This window comes from Drosophila biarmipes, chromosome 2L, assembly GCF_025231255.1.
Source record: "Drosophila biarmipes strain raj3 chromosome 2L, RU_DBia_V1.1, whole genome shotgun sequence".
Classification (NCBI taxonomy): Eukaryota; Metazoa; Arthropoda; class Insecta; order Diptera; family Drosophilidae; genus Drosophila; species Drosophila biarmipes.
In genome coordinates, this window is record NC_066612.1 from 13,821,532 (window position 1) to 13,839,081 (window position 17,550).

A 17,550-nucleotide genomic window follows, 5' to 3' on the forward strand; every position below is an offset into this window, starting at 1 on the left:
ACAAACACAGTGGTGCTGCCAGACCTGGCGAAATGGTGTGACCTTCTAACGTATCTGCGCTGACGTGACAGTTGATTTGTTTGACTAAAATAAATAAGAGAAAAAGCACCGATAAACTGATTTGCGGCGCAGCCAAATAAGACCGGAACCGGTAGCCGGAAAAGAGAACGGAGTGTGAAAAGGAGCAGCGTGCAGTCCAGCAAGATCGATCGGCGGAGCGGACCAGGGAACGAGAGAGAGCGAGTGAAATTTCGTGGTTGCGGGACCCCCTGAGCCGCAGCCCCCCACAATATATCCATTGCCCACTACCCAGCAAGATGCTGTGTATACAATACTAGCGATTATCGAAAGCAGGCAGCGCATGTGCCGGCATCCGAAAAACACTATTTAATATTTAAGCTTTTGTAAACAAATTGCGGAGAGGCGACCAAGGCCAAGCAAGCCGACGATTACGGATCACCAGGTGGTGAATAGGTTTCGTTTCGCTTCGCCCCAAAGTGCCAGTAGTCCCGTGCCACTTGACATGGCCACAACAAGCCAGCTGTTGCCCAACGGCAGTTTGTCCGGGAATGGCAAGACCAAAACGGAGGATGGGGAGGAGGTGGAGGTCGGATCCGGGACTAGTGCAGGTGCTGGAAGGGACACACTAACCGGACTAACGGGACTAACAGGACACCCGTCCACATCCACATCCGGCACCTTTATGAAACTGAAAACCTATCTCCTAGCTCTGCGTCCCTGGTCGCTGTCCGCCAGTCTGGTGCCCACGCTCCTCGGCTCGGCGCTGGCCTACCGCTCCCAGTGGGCGGCGGAGTTCTCGCTGGCCACCTTCTTCCTCACCGCCTTCACCGTGGTCACCGTCCACTGCGCCGGGAACGTGGTAAACACCTACTTCGACTTCATCAAGGGCATCGACAAGCAAAAGGCCGACGACCGCACGCTGGTGGACCACATACTCACCAAGGACGAGGTGAGCAATCGATGGGTTGATGGTGACCAGTTCTTCTAAAAGATAGTACCTTCAAAGAAAAAGGTACCAGAAATCCTGGAGAGCAATACAATATAAAGTATTCTAAGTACTTCGCACGGTATTTCAAAATAACGTGTTATGATGTTATTTTTATTTTCTGCTCTGAAATTCCACAAATATAAAATAGTTATTGATTTCCTATTATTTTTAAATTAGCCTTAAATATTTCGTAGTCTCACTTACAATACAGAAACCAAATTGTATTCAAATTTACCTAATCACACGTTCAAGAATTCTCCATTTACATGTAGTTTATTAAAAAAACTTTTCACTTAATCACCTCTTATGCGGAGAGGCTAAAAGGTATGAACTATTGATGAGATTTTGGTAATAATTCTGCATCATTAATGCACAACGTGATTTTTAAAATCTCTGCTTAAGAATTGTGAAGGTGCATAAGTAAGCAAATTTCTTTGGGAATTCTTTATTCGTGAAATGTAAGACTAAAAATTAGCAATCAAAGTTCATGATTTAAACCGAAATCAATTTAATAAGAAATTAAATTCCTTGAATGCGTTGAGAGAAAATCGTGTTGAGATAATAAACCATTTTATAAATAAAATTCTTTCGGCAATTAGCAAAGTACTAATTTAAGTCAGGGGCATAAATATAAGTAGAGAGAGATAAAACTGATGTATGTATATAGGTGTTGCTTAAAAACAATTAATAAGGAAAGTAAACTAAATATACAATGTTATTTTCATTTTATTTTTCTTCTAATTAGTCTCACTGAATTATTCATTTAGAAGTCTGATGACTGGCAATTTAATTATTTCGATCGTTTAACACAATTATAAATAACACCATTTTTTATTTTGCAGGTGGTCTCGCTGGGTGCCATACTGTACATGGCTGGCTGCGGGGGTTTTGTTTTGCTGGCGGTGCTGAGTCCCGCGAAAATGGAACACCTTGCGCTCATCTACTTCGGTGGATTGTCGTCCAGTTTCCTGTATACAGGAGGCATTGGTTTCAAGTACATCGCCCTGGGAGATCTGGTGATTCTGATACTCTTCGGACCCATCTCAGTGCTTTTCGCCTTCATGTCGCAAACAGGTCACGTGGACTGGACGACAATGGGCTATGCGATTCCACTGGCCCTCAACACGGAGGCCATCCTGCACAGCAATAACACCAGAGATGCGGACAACGATCGCCGGGCTGGAATCGTAACACTGGCAATTTTGATAGGACGCACTGCCTCGCACGTTTTGTACGCAATGCTGCTATTCGCACCCTACTCGCTGTTCTTTATCTTCGGCTTGAAGTACTCCTTGTGGTTTTTGCTGCCGTTGGTGACCCTGCCACAAGCCTTCCAGATAGAGAAGCGTTTCCGCAACGAGCAGACGATGCACCTGGTGCCACGACAAACAGCAAAGCTGAACTTCTTCTTTGGCATCTTGTACATTGTGGCCTGCTGTTGTGCCCAGCAGTTGCCCACTTTTGGATTCCGGAAACATTGATAGACGGGGAGACCTAGCAGATCTAGCAGAAGAACGGAATCAGAGAGAAACTGGTGCAATGTTTTAGGGAATTTCATTAGGTTTTAGTCAATGTGTTTAGCGAGGAGGGAGAACGAAGCTGTGTCAGTTTCCCACAGTTTGATATTGCGCAAATTTCGAATGGCTGCTAGTCGCCCGTTAGTCTTAACTTTTGAACTGAACATATCCTAGCCCAAATGGGTCGATTTATTTGACGGAAGATCTAGGGATAAATATATGTCATTGTGCAACAGAGATTACGGGCCTAATATCAACTTAAAAGTTTACCATTTAACATCCAACTATAGTCCAAAAACCAGTATCAAAACATAAATAGTCTGGCCTTATTACAGAAGAGCCAATTTAAATTAAAAATCTTAAAAAAAAGTATTAGGCATTGATAATGTTTTGATTTGACCTATGTATTAATTAATAGAAAGTAATAATTACTTTTGAGCTCATAAAACAAGAAGTATGATATTAGACCCTTAGTTTCTTTGTCAAAGGTTTATAGATTGTCCCAGGATTTGCTCACTACCTACAAATCGACCCAAACCTATCCCACTCGTTTTTATTTATTTCACATCGTCACAATCTTAAATCTTAACCAATCAAGTACGACTCAATGTAATAAATAATCATACTCTTCCTCTCGCGCGTTGGGAATTACGGACCAAGAAAGTTATGTGCAACAATAACCAGTAATGCTAATGCAGCCCCAATTTTATATTGTTCTAAAATATATTCCACCACATTCATACGGGTGCAGATACTTAAGTTTCGCGAATCAAAATGCAGATTTACTTTACAAATAGAAGTGCTTGGAAATGCAGCTAAGTTGAACGTTTTTTTGGCAGTTGGCTGGCTTGCTTTTTGTGTAACGAATGTTAGAGTTTTTCATATATTATATACACGAACACGAGCATATATATTTATATACACATCTAGATCATGTAAGCCCAGTGTCTAGCGGCAGGCTCAGAGTGAGAAAATGTCAAAGGGAAAATCAAGAAAAACCTATGCAAAACGAAAGGAACACAAAGTTAAATTTTTAAATAACTATATACGTAGATGTCGAGGCGAAGAGCAAACATTGTTTTCCATTAACAATAGCGTATGCATATAAACAAATAGCTTTAAATAACAAACACAAGAGGAGAAAGCCAAAACCCATTCGCATTATAATTCATTGTGTAACTGAACATTTGTGTGGCAATATTTATTTGTACGCTAGTTTTTTGTATATTCATTCATTCTTTTGTATACTGCATAGAAAAATGCTTCTGTTGGAATCGCTCAGCAGCCGAGTTGAATTGACCTAAGTGAAAACTTTGTAGACTACAACTCAAGAACAAAATGAACAATAATAATTGTAATGATATTGATAATTAAATGTTTAATTAGAGAATGTAAACGTGATTTGTATAATACATACTGATATATTTTATTGGAAAGGGGGTTTCATTGACATATCCCAGTCTATCCCGCAAGGCATTGCATTATTTTAAATCTGCTTTAAACATTTAGAAGCGACGAATTCTATATGCTTTTTTTATCCAATCGGAAGGTACATATATTTTCTTGACTTGGCACACCTTAATCCATGAAGAGGTAAGAATAAATCAAACTCAGCGCAAAAAAAGCATTCTATAACCCTTTTATGGCTCCCTAGTTACCAACATGATGTCGTAAGGCTTTACGGCCGCGGTGGCTCCTTCAAGGGGAACCTCCTCCGGCACCTGACCAGGAATCGCCACCATTTTGAAGCTCTGCAGCACAGTGGTTGTGAACATAAACAGATTCTGCCGTCCCAACAAATCGCCCATGCAGCGATGACGTCCGAATCCGAAGGGATTGAAGGCTTCCGGCAGCTTCAAATGACCCTCGAAGAGAAACCTCTCGGGATCAAATGCCTCCGGATCGGGAAAGTCCACCGGGTTCGTCAGCATTCCCCTGAAACAAGCCACCACCATGGTGTCCTTGGGAATTTCATATCCCGACAATCGAGTGTCGCAGACCGCTCGATGCGGTATGCCGAAAGTGTGGACCATAAACATCCTGACCGCCTCCAGTGTGATGGCCTCGCAATATGGCATCTTGGCGCGATCCCTGGACCACTCAGGTATGCGCTCCAGGCCCACTACCTCCTTAATTTCCTGGAAGGCCCGCTCCTGGATCTCAGGCTGCAGCACCAGATGCATGAAGCAGAAGCCCAAACTCTTGTTGGTCGTCTCCGATCCAGCCAAGAACATATCCAGGCAAATGGCCAGCAGACTCTCATCACTGAACATTCCCTTCTCATCATTCCCCTCCTCCTGGGCGCGGAGGTACGAGTCCATCAGATCTCTGGGCTCATCGTAGTTCTTGTAGGTCAAACGATGCAGTTCGATCTCCTTGCTCATAAAGGAATACAGGGAACGATGGCTTTCCACAAACCCATTGTAGCCAGAGTAGTCCGGAGCTATGAAGCGCAGAAGAGGGAAGTGACTGAACAGAGCACCCACCATATCGATGTTCTTGAAGAGCTCGAAAAAGGTCTCCAGCAGTTCCGTGATCTCCGGAGAACCGGGTTCATATCTCCTACCACTCAGCATGCACCAGAGGGTGTTTAGGACATAGACACTCGTCAGGTCGTGCATTTCAATCCGCGCCTGCTGTCCTCCGCACTTCGCCACTTGAGCCTTCAGGTCCTGCAGCAAGCAGGTGGCCTCGTTGTGGACAATATCCATCATGCCACTCCTGGCAAAGCCAAAGTTCTTCAAGTGCCTCAGGATAAACCTGCGCTGCTCCACCCACATTTCGCCATCGGTCAGAAGAACTCCCAGCCGGGAATTGAAGGTCCTCAGGCGATAAAATATACCATCAGGTCGGCCGTCAATGTCCTCATTGGTCATCATTTCACTGATCGCGTCGTTCGTATAGGCTATAACCACCTTGTCCTTGCCGATCTTGAGGCCAAAGAAGCCGTAGGGGTTCACATACTGCTTGGCGAATACATCGATCACTTTGCAGAACATCCCGAGACGACACCGCAGCTGGGAAACCTGGAGGGCACTACCAACAATCGGATACCAGCGAGGTCCTGGCGGAAACCTCCTCGGTTTTCGCACTCCCCCAAACAGGATGGCCAGGAGAGTGGCGCAAAAAATCCAGATGACCGCATAAAACATGTTTTTGCCTTTGCTTTCACTTTTCCCAGTTACGCAATCTTGGCTTGCCTTTGAGCTGGAGTTTGGAGTTGCAAAGTTATCCTCGGTTTCCTGCTGATCCAGTCCAGCGTTTGATCCCGCACCTGACGTTCACCCCAATCGACTGAATCCGCTCGGCTAGTTGGGCCTTTCTTTTATAGACATCGGGCGGAAAGCTTTTCCTCTTTTCGAGTTTCGTTTGGCCAATAAAGTTTAAACAAGAGTTGGGAGTTGGCCGAAATGGAAGTCGGAAGGTATAGAGTTCAGTTTTTGAATGTTCTATCCTGCAACCTAAGCAAACTATAAAATAATTGTAGCTTTTATCCTGAATTTTGTGTAATATTCTCAAGACTTTCAAGATCGGTTAAGAACACAAAATTTAACTTTTTAAGGTTCACAGAGTTTATGTTTACAAATACTCTGTTTCTAACACTTTTATAAAGACATTATTAACATTTTACCAAATGAAATACATTATAATAGTACACTTGGTCTATTAAAGCTTAAATTTTGATTAGTACTGAGCCATGAACTTTAAGTAAATCTTATCTTGCTTGGAAATCCCTAACACATTACCATACGTAATCCCTAGCTTCGACCGCTTCCTTCCAGCCTGAAAGACCCAAATCTTCACCCGTCTGACCCACTGCCTTGTGGACAGTTCAACCACATTTTCCTCGGCGATTAATCGCCGCTAACCACCGACTTTAATGGTCATGGACAACGCCAAGCCACCGCATGGCAGCCAAAGTCAAGGAAAACTTGTTGCGTTAAGAAAACCGCGAAAACGCAAATAGGAAAACCCGTTTGCTCCAAATGAAAGGGAAAACAAATGGAGATGTTGGGAAAGAGGCAAGGCAGGAGGAGCAGCTGACTGGACAACCCGTCTGGATGAGGCTATTATGTCATCGCCAACGCCATCGCCATCGCCATTGCGGAAAGCGGTGGGATGGACTTTGTTTTGATGATAACTCCGCTGGTTCCGGTTTCTGGGGACCGGAGCTCGGTTTGGTTTGGGACTTTGCCGTTTCGTGCGATCAAAGTGGAGCTGCCTTCGATTTTCGGCATCCAATTGGGTCTTTAACATGGGGCCTCACTCGCGGATCGCGCATTTGAAGGCTGGCAACCGAGCTGCAAAGACGTGACAGGACAACACTTAAGACCACAGCATGGGTTTCAGGTGAGCATGGGCATGGCGGTGAAGTGACAAGGAGATCAGCCCCAGACAGGTTTTCTCTTGAATTTTGTACTCCCCACTGAAAACTCCTGAAACTTTACTTAAAACTAGACAATCTTAACTAATTCCGTCTGTACCCTATAGAATCGTGCTTTTAGCTGCCACCGGTCTGGGAGCCATGTACATGATGCATCTTCTGGCCCAGGATTGGGTTAAGATCCGACCCATCCGGGGGATAACCCAACTGGCCGGCATGGCCGCCCAACCAATTCAGCAGGTTATTGCTCCCATTCAACAAGCCAGCGGCGCCCTGAATCTGTTTCGGAGCAGAAGAGAGGCGAACTTGAATCATGAGCTTGGCTGGGTGCGCAGGACTCAGGACTCGGGAGGAGGAAGTGGAAAGGGTAGTGCTGCGGCAGGAGCGGTTCAACGACCGCCGCCCGCCATCGATTGGAAGAGGATCCTGTCCAGGGATCCCTTCGAGTGCCTTCAGTCCCTAATTTGCCAGCTCATGTCCGGAGCGGAAGCGAAAGTTCCGGAGGCTGAGCTGCTCATGGACTATCTGGAGTCGTCGGTGGAGATGGCTCCGGTCAAGATAGGCCGGGCCTTCAGTCGTGGATTGGCATTGCGGGGTTCCCCGGAGCGCTGCTTCACCGAGTATCCCTTTTGCCTTTACTCGGCCAAAACGATGCTGCGCATCCTGCGGTGGTTCAGCGAAACGGGGGAAGTCCCCGTGGAGGAAGTGCCTTAGTTGTATGGGCTTGGCTTCAATAAATATAAGGAGAGTGGAATGAGGAAGCGAAAAAGTTTGTTTCGTTTTCGGTAAAAGGTGTAAATGCGTTGGAAGATCACATTTCCGGAATGTTAAAACCATTTTTCACAAACTTAATAAGAATAAGCATACAAAATTATAATTAAGTTTTAAAATTAATTATAAAGTTTGTTCATAAAATAAATTCTATAATATTTATACGTAGAACTGCAGAATAAACATTTATATAGACCTATCCCCAACAACACCATACCCTGTAGACATCAACTCGGGCACCAAACTACAATAACCATTCGGTTGTTTAATGTGTTTTATGTTTACTTTAAATTTCTATTAACAAAAAGTGTTATACAAATCTAGAAAAACTCAAAGTAAAGGGGTAACAAACAGGGCACTATGCATTGCTTAATCATAGTGTCATAGAACTTCTTCCGTAGATTCTGCGTACATCGGCATGTTGAGCACGGCGCCTGCAGATGGGGCAGCGGTGGAACCTTCTAATGGCCGCGTGGATGCAGTTTTTGCCGAACAAGTGCCCACACCGTAGGGCAACTAGTTGATGACCGTCGTCCGCTGACCAGGGCAACAGGCAAATCGAACAGGTGGAGTCTTCGGACAGCCTGTCTAGTCGATGGCTTATTGTGTGCAGTTCTGTGAGGAGACGGTGTTCGCCGAAGAATGAGGACTGCTGGAAGCGGGACCACTGGCCAATCTCGTGCTTCAACTGGTGGAAAATGCAACGACGTTCAGTGCTCAGAAGCATAATCTGCGAGAGTTGCTCCTTCAGCTGGCGTACTTGCTCTTCCGGACCGTCAATAGACTCCTGCGTCGGCTCCGGCACCAAGCGCTTGAACTCCTCCTCATTTTTCTCCAGTTGTTCCAGCAAATGAAAGACCTGCTCCGCAGACGACATTTTGTGTTGTTATGATAGTGAGCAGCGACAGTTTGAATAGACAAACAGTTCAAATGTGATCGAAAACGTTTGTATAACTTAAAAATCGCTTCTTTGAGAGTAATCCCAGCAAAAAACGTACTAATTGGTTATAGAAAAAGTTTATTAATAACAATAAATTTTCCTTTGTAGTTACCATCAGTATGCAAAAATATTCATATAAATTATATATTACAAAGTATTAATCATATTGAAACGGAATGAAGTAAACACTCGAACGCGATTTAGCGTCTGTTTTGTATTTGAAATTTGGGGCTTGTTGCGTTAAATAACAAATGAGCGAGCAATAGTTTAGTTAATAATAAGCTTTCAAAGCCTACAGCATTAACGAAAATAAGTTAGGATAAAATGTTTCGTTTGTTCAACATATTTGTACATAAGATAGAGTAGGGGTAGTAGAGAGCTTCTGTTGCGACTTCGTGTTGTGCACGTTTCATGGAGATTCTCGCTTTCATTTGAGCGTAAAAATAATAATTTGTAAATATATTCAGATCAGAAATAAATTCCATAATTGTGAAGCACATTAGACCAGCGGAGGAACTTTGCCACTGAGTGTGACACTCGTAACATCCTTGACAATCATCTCGGCCACCTGCCAGGCGATCTCCTCTTGCACATTATCCTCTGGCATATTCACCAGCTTTCGCATTGCACTTTTGATTTTACTTCCGCTGACACTCAGTGACCATGGTTGCGATTTGATAGCCACTGCATCTACGGCCTCAAAGTCTCGCTCATACCGTCCCAGAGAGTTAACAAAGCCGAATTTTAGTGCTCCCACTGGACGCTGCCAAAGAAGCTGGGGATTCGTCAACTGCCTGGCATCGATGTTGAGATTTCCAGACTGATGATTATTCGATGTTTTCGATGGCGTCTGATCCATGGAAGCCAGCAGAGTGTTGTGCTGCGAAATGTGTGTGCAGTCGGACATGGATAGTGCTTTTCTATGGCGCTGCTGGGCATTCGTAGTTTTTCCAGGTCTTCGCAGGCTAAGTTTTTGTTGAAGATTCGCGTGAGGAGTGGAGTTATCTGTAAAGGTATGCCCTCTGTTAACACGAACTATTACACAAGATAAAATACCAAAACAAACCTCGTTTAACCTTCAGTTCATTAACATAGTTGTCAAAAATATGGGACTTTAAAAAGTCAGCAAAGTACTTTTGCTCCAGATACTTGGCAGTAACCAAGAGGGCCAAATCGAAAGCTTGCCACTGTTCACCTGGAGCACAGATGGCTTGCTCCACCCGCAGGCGCAGTTTCTGGGACATCCAAAGACGACACTCGGATTGCAGGGAGAAGTATTTGTCGTATATGATCATGGCATCGCTTTGGGCCGCCTTGCTATCCTCCTCCTTTTCTTCGCCAGAAGCAAAGCTCTTGCGAAAGTTTATACCCGTGATCCAAAACTCCAGGCATTCCCGCTCTTGCCGCTGTTCCAGGTACTCGGTGAAGTAAAATAAAGCCAGTTCGCTGTTCAAAACGTCGTAAATATTAATCGAACCGCCTTCGATCAGCTCCAAACAGTAGGTTGAATAGTAACCACTCTGCAGAAATCCCTGCACGTGATCGCGCTCTAATTGCTCCAGCACAAACTCCCTGGCTTCATCAAAGCAGCTGGCTGGGATTGGTTTACTGCACTCGGATTTATCCCTCCCGCAAAGGAGAAGAGATATGTGCGCTAGTATGACGATGGGCAGATCCACTTGCAAACTGGCATTTACTATCAGATACTTTTGGTAAATGGCAATGGCATCACTGATGCTAGCCCGGGAAAGTTCCGAATTCGTCCCAGACTTTTGCCTATTGATCTGCTTGTTGGTCTCAGCATAAATGCGGCTTTTCTCGTCGTCCGTGAGGGGTTTCCGCATGGACAGATCGCAGAGCGTCTTCAGTTCAGGTACATCTTTGTCATCTTTGTGCTGAGAAGTCGTTTCCGCCTTCCTAGGAGGCTCCTCCGGTTCTTCTTTTTCCTGTGAGAGCGCCGCCCGCTTAAAGTTCTTGATGTCTAAGTAGAATTTTATGAGGGGCAGTGCCTGACGGGTGTCCAGATACTGCACAAAAAAGCTTAGGCAGTTGGGATCGTTGACAATGGAAGTAAGGTTCATGGAGAGGCGCGAGTTGTAGGTAAAAATGTCTGGGGAAAAACGGGAAGTAAAATTAGTAAGGCGTAGAATATTTTGTTATTTTTAAATTAACATTTTTCTCTCATAAAGTATGTCAAATTGTGAATCATTAATTCGTTCTGCCTTTACGAAACGTTTATTATAGATATAGTAAGAGCAATTCTTTGGAATTCTAAAACGGTTTTCAGGAATGTCGAGAAAAGTGGGTACTACACAAAAAAAACCCACAAGTTAACTTGATTATAAATAGGTGTGACAGGTAACTATATTGTTTCGTGTTTAGATCTTCCGTATCATGTATCAGGAACACAATTTGTGGGCATATTATAGAAGATCTGACTTTAAGAAGTTACACCAGCGAATTGCCAATCTTTGTGGGATTCCCACCCTGAACCGAGCGTGATGAGCAATTGAATAATGCACGGTGAGGTAATTACCATCGTTGCTGGCGAGACTGATACCATCGGAGAGGGTACCTCCTCCTCCTCCTCCTCCGGATCCCACGCCCCCCTCTCCGCCCTCCTCCTCTGCCTCTAGGAACACCTCGTCGCAGAAACTGGTTGTCGAGCGCAGGGAGTGGCGCTTGTGGGCCATAGCTCCATCGGTGCTGTCCACATCATCTGCTGTTTGCCCGCAAGTGGCATCCGTGGCATCTTGGCTGCTGCGACGGCGGCCTAAATAAAAGAAAACAAAGTTAATGGTGTCAACAGAAGGGCGAAGAGGAGTGGGCGGGGACGGGGGAGCTGGGTGAAAACAGCAGCGGAAATCTTTGCAATTTGTGCACTCACTGGCTTGCCTCTTGATGTAACTTAACATCTTTACATTCTCCGGCTTTGGGTGATTTCGGGAACTGCTCCTTGTGCTTTAATTTGCCGATTTACTCAAGTAATTGATGAACTAAATTAATGCGATGCGACGGTAAATATTATGAAAATTGCTGTGGCGTTAGGGTATTTTTGGCAGGCAGTGGTTTGCTGACAGGTCACACTGATGATGTACAGTAACTGTTAAGTCAACAGTTTCTGCTAACTAAAAACTGTAACGGATTTTTAAATTTTAAGTGTTGGTAGTTCAACTGAAAACTTTCGTAATTAAGGGAATTTTATTAATTTTTAGCGCTTATACATTGAAATTATTATTTTATTGCTGTTAGCAAATTGATCATTCAATTGATGATTTACAAAAAAATTGAAAGGTCACTATAACTCGCTACACTTTAGTGGTTTTTACTTTTTACTAGCGTCTGTAACTTTTGTACACGGCGTTTCATGATTTTTAAATTAATTTTATTTAAATGCAATAGCTTCGGGTAATAAATATTAATTGAATTTAATATTTTTATACGGCTGTTAAAACATATAACTTATAACGATGCTTCCGGCAATGGATTCAAAATTATTTAAAAAAGGAACATCCTTTTCAAGTCGCCCGTCCTTGTTTAAATTGGCAATCGCGAAACATTTTTTTTTAATTTTTATTTTTTTTTTATTTATAAGCAGCATTTACATTTTTTAACAACAATTTGTAAATGTAAATGTAAACGCTATTCAATTGGCTTGGCTCCACCTATTGGAGTCACAAAGCCCAATCTCCGGGCAGGTGGAGCCACCAACTGTGCAAAATTACGCTGGGTGGAGCCAACAATTTAAATATATCAATAGGGGGTGCCAAAACAAATAGATTGTTAAAATGCCATCTAAGTAGCTTATTACGTCCACTAAAATGCTCAAATTTTAAAATTCATTAAGAAATTATGTTAGGATATTATGAGAATACTTATTTTGTTTCGTATACTTTGAACATATACATGAAAAATTATTTTATTATTTGAAAAAAAAACCGTTCTTTATCGGTTTGAAAAAGAGTTTCTTTTTCGAGAAATGAACCGCTTTTAAGGCCTAACGATATTTTTTTATATTTTTGGTCATGGGAGGACGCTATAGACCATGAAATCTTCTGTAAGTTGTACAAAACCGTTTGTTAAATAAGTGTTGCAAGCATCTTTTGTGTTGCAAGCATCTTTTGTGTTGCAAGCAACTTATGTGTTGCAATCAAGTTTTGGAGGGGAACTTTCAAACTGTTTTAAGCCACCACGCTCATACGCAACGTTGGCCGGTCGGAAAACTCAATTTTCACCACGCAACATGTTCTTTGTACTTTTCACTCAAACCGAAGGGGAACATCGCATCAATGTTGATGAGGCATGTTGCCGGTGTTTATAAGCGGAGCTTGAAACTGCGCATGTGAAAATAAACCGAGTCCTGTGGGTTTTCGTATTCAACTGCAATTGGATGGAACAGTCGTCCTGTGTTGGGCCTGTCGTCAGGTTTTATGTTGGATCCATGTTGAGAATTTCCTATGAATAGGCTCTTAGGGACTGACTGATGACGTTTCGAGAAACAGAAAAAATGTTAATTGGCCGCATTTGTTTGTTTTCAGCTTCTAAAGACCACTCCTTCCGTTGCAGGACCAAAATTAGTTATTTATTTTGATTTTGGCTTCTTGGCTTAATATTATAAATGTTTTAAATTGACCTCCTATTTTGAAGGGATGCAAAGTATTCATGTGTTTTTGAAAAAGATCTATCGCAGAATGTAAGAAAGATACATACTATTACATTATTGTTAGAAGTAAAAGTAAAAATTAGGAATTCTTTTTATATTTTAAATTTATAGAACTCTAGGTGGAACATTTGTTTTGTTCCTTTAATATTGTTTCCTTATATGAAATATTGGATAAGTGGTTTCTCACTTACTTTCCACTTAGAACTCTATCTATGCCTTTTACCATTTTTGGAGCCAACCAAATCTATCAAAGCATTCTTATCTTGAATGGAAACTAAAGTTTACATTTCAAACTTGATTGCCACCCTGGAGCCTTTCGTTTTCGTTTCTTGGGCACGTTCTACCAGGATCCTGTCGCATCCTTGCGTGGCCTTCAATGTGGAAATTATCATTTCGGCCTTCTCCCGCACCTCAAGTTACACACTTCCTTCTCAGCTTCTGGCGCCATTTATCTGGCGGGTCTGGATGGAAATGGGGAAAAAACGGAGTCAACCAGAGACAAAAATTGGGTTATGTTCGTTCAAGAAAAGTGAAATTAGCATAAAGTTCTCTGTTTTTCCTTCAGTTTTGTGTCCTTTTTTATTTGTTGTTGCCGCTGCTGCTGGGTTAACTTTTTGCAACGCTGTTTGCTGTCTTTTTGCATTCCGTTTGTAATATCTTGGGTGTCGTGCTGGCCAATCAACTGAATGGCGCTCGCTTAGGGCATTAGTTTCTTCTTTATTTTTTGCATTGTCTAATTTTGCATGACTCATTGTCGGACTCAAAGACGAAGGTCGTCAGAAAATCATGGCATCATCGAATTATGATCTATGCTTATAATGCCGAAACAAAACAGCAATCGACCGTGTGGTCTTCAGTTTCTTCAGTAAAACTGGTCATGGAAAATTTATCGAATCTTTTTTTGTATATAATGTATAAATATTTTGTAGAATTTTTTTAATATTGCTTAAAACATACACAAGCAACTTTAACATATTTACTAGTGAGAATTTATTTTTGCCGAAAAGCTTCCGTCCGTCAATACCAACAATAGCACACATATGTACATGCATTATTAAGTTTGCCATGCAAAATGTAAATTCAATGGGAATTCTTAATGACACACAGACAGACACACAATCAAAATTATTCCATGTAATTTATTAATGCCGTGTTCGGCACAATTTGTTCACGAAGCATGTAAAATGGATTTAACGCCCCGATAAGGCTGGCCAGGAGAGGTGAGGGAAGGATAAGGCAGTTCTGCATATATGTACAAGGCGGCACTTGGCTGGACAGGAGCAAGGATTGGCTTTAACCATTCACGTACGACCAGCATATGGAGCGACTAATTAAAATTGGGCATACATGACCTGGTGCTGTCACTTTTCCCACATTAATCCTTAATGAACCCGAAAAGGCACAATTTTAAGTTGGGCACAATGCAGAATAAAATGTTTGTTTTTGAAAATAATAATAATGTTTCTGATTAATTTAACTAGGCTTCCGCATGTAATCACGCGTGTCATTAAGTGATGGGCTTACTACGCGTTTGTTTGCACTCAGGGAGAGTACTTTGAAATGCACGGACCAGCCATCAATCAGACCTAATTGAAACAAGGCACTTTGATATGCCACTCACGTTCAATATCAATTAATGACACAATGAACCTTTCAATTTTTAATTGCCCCCACAGATTGGCAAACAAACATTTCGATGAAATGTGGATTGGATTAATTATTTATGGCCACTTTTTTGGCCCCCACTTTGCCTGGTAAAAAACTCTTGAGCTCCACTTTGGCCTGCAACCCGATGGCCAAGCGTATTCCTTGCAAACTTCCTTGAAGGACTCAGAGCTCAAGCCAATTGCCAAGTTAAATTCTAAACAAATTTAATTGAAAAACTTTTCCGTTCCCTCCTCCCATGGCAATGGTCAGATTTTTAGCAGGACCGGAGGGTCCTGGGGATCTTGGAGCACCACGAATGGATACAAGTGCATATGCAATTGTTGGTCCTTGCAGTTGCAATTGCAGTTTCTCTTATTATTATTATTGCTCTCCTTTCATTTTGGCTTGCTTGTCGCGATTCACTTGAGACCCGTTTAGCATTTAACTCGGGCTTCTCGTCCTGTTGGATCCCTGGGCGACTTTTTTCTTATTTAATTATTTGCTAGATGTTTTGGCCAAGAGTCACCAACGAGCTACGAAAAGTTTTCAGTTGTTGCCAAAATTGAAATTATAACTTTTGACTACTTTGTGTTGCTTCTGTTGCTCACACCGAGCGTTGGAGGAATTTCGGTCTAGTTTATCTGGGATTGCGAGTGCACCCTCAAATGGGGACTCATGTCCTTTTAAGGATATGAGTATCTCAAATTTAAAGAAAGGTAGTCACATTGTTAAATATTTAGTTTATTTTTATTTTATTACATTTAATATGAGTTAAAGTAAAGGTGCCATTATAGGATCTCGTTTAGAGCTGACCCACGAGCTGATCCCTAATCTTGATTACAAATATTCTAGCGGAAACAATGACCGTAAATGGCTGCGTTTAATGGCAGTTCAAATGCGATTTTAAACAGCCATTTAAAAAAATTAAACACCATTTAACGGGTATCATTGAATCTAGTCAGATTGTTTGGGTTACAGGTGATTTTAAGTACTTTTTGCTGATTTATTGCCAAAAACAAAGTGTTATTTCTCATTGAAGTCAAAGCTGTTCATCGTTGCGGTCGAAAATGGGTTCTCTCACTCGTCTGGTTCAACTTATTGTGTTCCTATACTCACTTAAAGAAGTACAACTTTTTTCTGCATAGTGAAGACATTTTTGAAGCCAACCTAAACAATGTTCCAGATAATAAGTACAGTGGAGTTTACCAACATTAAGTGCAATTCATACGACCCCGATTTTGCCAGCTTCGACTATTGCTTTCTTAAGTCAAAGAATCGTACATATAAATACCTTTCCATCAAAGTGCAGCTGCTACAGGCGCCCGTTACCAAAGTTAAAGTTCGTACATTGTGAAAATAAAGTTCTCTATTCCCATTAATTTGTTTTCCCCTCAGGTTAACGTGGCGATAATGAGGAGATATAATGGCTACAAACCGTATCTCTACAACGTTACAGTGGACGCCTGTACTTTTCTTAAAAACCCAAAATCCAATCCAGTTGCAGCCTATATTCACAGTTTTTTTAAAGGCTACTCCAACATGAACCATTCTTGCCCCTTTGAAGTGAGTCCAAAAATTACACCTATATCTACACACCTATATCTACTTATTTTGCAGCACGATCTTGTTGTGGAAAAAGTCCCAATCAACTTTATAAACACGCAGGTTCAAGACGTTCTCCCGGTTCCCCATGGCGACTATAGGTTTCATTCGAACTGGTTTGCCTACGATATCAAGCGCGCTACTGTAGATGTATTTATCACAATATCTTGAATAAAATACCTAAATTAACTTTATTTTTGATATTTGCTTTGCAATATATTTATAAAAGAAAACCTATAAAATGGTTAAGTTGTAGTTCTTTCTATCTCAAGGGATTTTCTTGTCAGGCCCTCGTTTGTGTTTCTCGTTTCTTTTATAACCTTTCCACACACTTATTCTCAATCAAAGGACACTTGCAGTCAGACAGATAGTCCCGATATGGAAATGGAGATGAATCGTGGCCATTCAGCTAAAAAATTCCCCTTAGTTGCCTCGGCTGTCTAAGTGTGCACTAGTGCTTAAGATACATGCGTATATATGGATTGCCCTTACTCGAATTTCTCGGTCTTAAGCTGCTATGGATTTATACGAGTACGAGACTCAAGGATCGACCGCTTCCTCTTGCAAGTTGCTCCAGTGTGCGTGTGTATCTGTGAGAGCACGACATTCGCCGGCTGCAAGTGGCTCCTTCTGTGGGGAAACGAGCAAACTTGCATACGCATTGCTCACAAGCTGCTGACGACCAAGTTATGTCCTTGCTGTAATACACAACCATCGCAAATTACAGTGAGACGTCGTGATTAACAAATTATACAAATATATTTAATTAAATATTTAAATAAATAACACAGGCTTAGAAGACAAAAAAGGGGAAAAATATATATATTTTATGGTCAATATTTAAAGATATATTTGTTAAAATATGTAGATATTCATATTTTGAAGATCCTGTATTATTAAAATGATAATTTAGCCTTTTCAGGACCCTTTATATGTTATTTATAAAGTGAAAGATCGAATATATTTTTTATATATTAAAAAAACGATCATAGATATGCAAAGCCAAAAGAGAAATAT

The 17,550-nt window shown here is 41.9% G+C and overlaps 6 protein-coding genes across 7 annotated transcripts; 3 read left to right on the forward strand and 3 right to left on the reverse strand.

Annotated features, from left to right (window-relative positions):
- The first annotated feature begins 42 nt into the window (after positions 1-42).
- Positions 43-3,962, forward strand: LOC108034069 (ubiA prenyltransferase domain-containing protein 1 homolog). The gene is made up of 2 exons (XM_017108826.3): positions 43-970; positions 1,852-3,962. Exons 1-2 carry the CDS (start codon positions 524-526, stop codon positions 2,488-2,490), a joined length of 1,086 nt encoding a protein of 361 aa, XP_016964315.1. The 5' UTR covers positions 43-523; the 3' UTR covers positions 2,491-3,962.
- A 204-nt stretch (positions 3,963-4,166) lies between these two features.
- On the reverse strand, positions 4,167-5,985 carry LOC108033288 (probable cytochrome P450 303a1). The gene has a single exon (XM_017107554.3). The coding sequence runs from the start codon at positions 5,676-5,678 to the stop codon at positions 4,167-4,169; it is 1,512 nt and encodes a 503-aa protein (XP_016963043.1). The 5' UTR covers positions 5,679-5,985.
- Positions 5,986-7,006: 1,021 nt separating this feature from the next.
- On the forward strand, positions 7,007-7,624 carry LOC108033287 (uncharacterized; the record flags this gene model as incomplete). Its single annotated transcript, XM_017107553.2, has 1 exon — positions 7,007-7,624. A coding segment is annotated over one exon (618 nt), but the record flags the coding sequence as incomplete, so codon positions are not given.
- Positions 7,625-7,943: 319 nt separating this feature from the next.
- LOC108033530 (E3 ubiquitin-protein ligase rnf8-A) lies at positions 7,944-8,613 on the reverse strand. The gene has a single exon (XM_017107875.3). It carries the CDS (start codon positions 8,556-8,558, stop codon positions 8,055-8,057), a length of 504 nt encoding a protein of 167 aa, XP_016963364.1. The 5' UTR covers positions 8,559-8,613; the 3' UTR covers positions 7,944-8,054.
- A 69-nt stretch (positions 8,614-8,682) lies between these two features.
- On the reverse strand, positions 8,683-11,667 carry LOC108034198 (A-kinase anchor protein 10, mitochondrial). Its single transcript, XM_017109027.3, has 4 exons — positions 11,509-11,667; positions 11,158-11,394; positions 9,688-10,731; positions 8,683-9,626 (listed from the first exon to the last, which is right to left on the reverse strand). The coding sequence occupies exons 1-4, from the start codon at positions 11,534-11,536 to the stop codon at positions 9,121-9,123; spliced, it is 1,815 nt and encodes a 604-aa protein (XP_016964516.1). The 5' UTR covers positions 11,537-11,667; the 3' UTR covers positions 8,683-9,120.
- Positions 11,668-15,998: 4,331 nt separating this feature from the next.
- Positions 15,999-16,704, forward strand: LOC108033578 (uncharacterized). 2 transcript variants are annotated; one of them, XM_017107923.1, is made up of 4 exons: positions 15,999-16,055; positions 16,115-16,270; positions 16,327-16,494; positions 16,549-16,704. In XM_017107923.1, exons 1-4 carry the CDS (start codon positions 15,999-16,001, stop codon positions 16,702-16,704), a joined length of 537 nt encoding a protein of 178 aa, XP_016963412.1. The 2 variants fall into 2 exon arrangements, with proteins under 2 accessions (XP_016963412.1, XP_016963413.1); XM_017107924.1 differs by having other exon boundaries at positions 16,133-16,270.
- Positions 16,705-17,550: the final 846 nt, after the last annotated feature.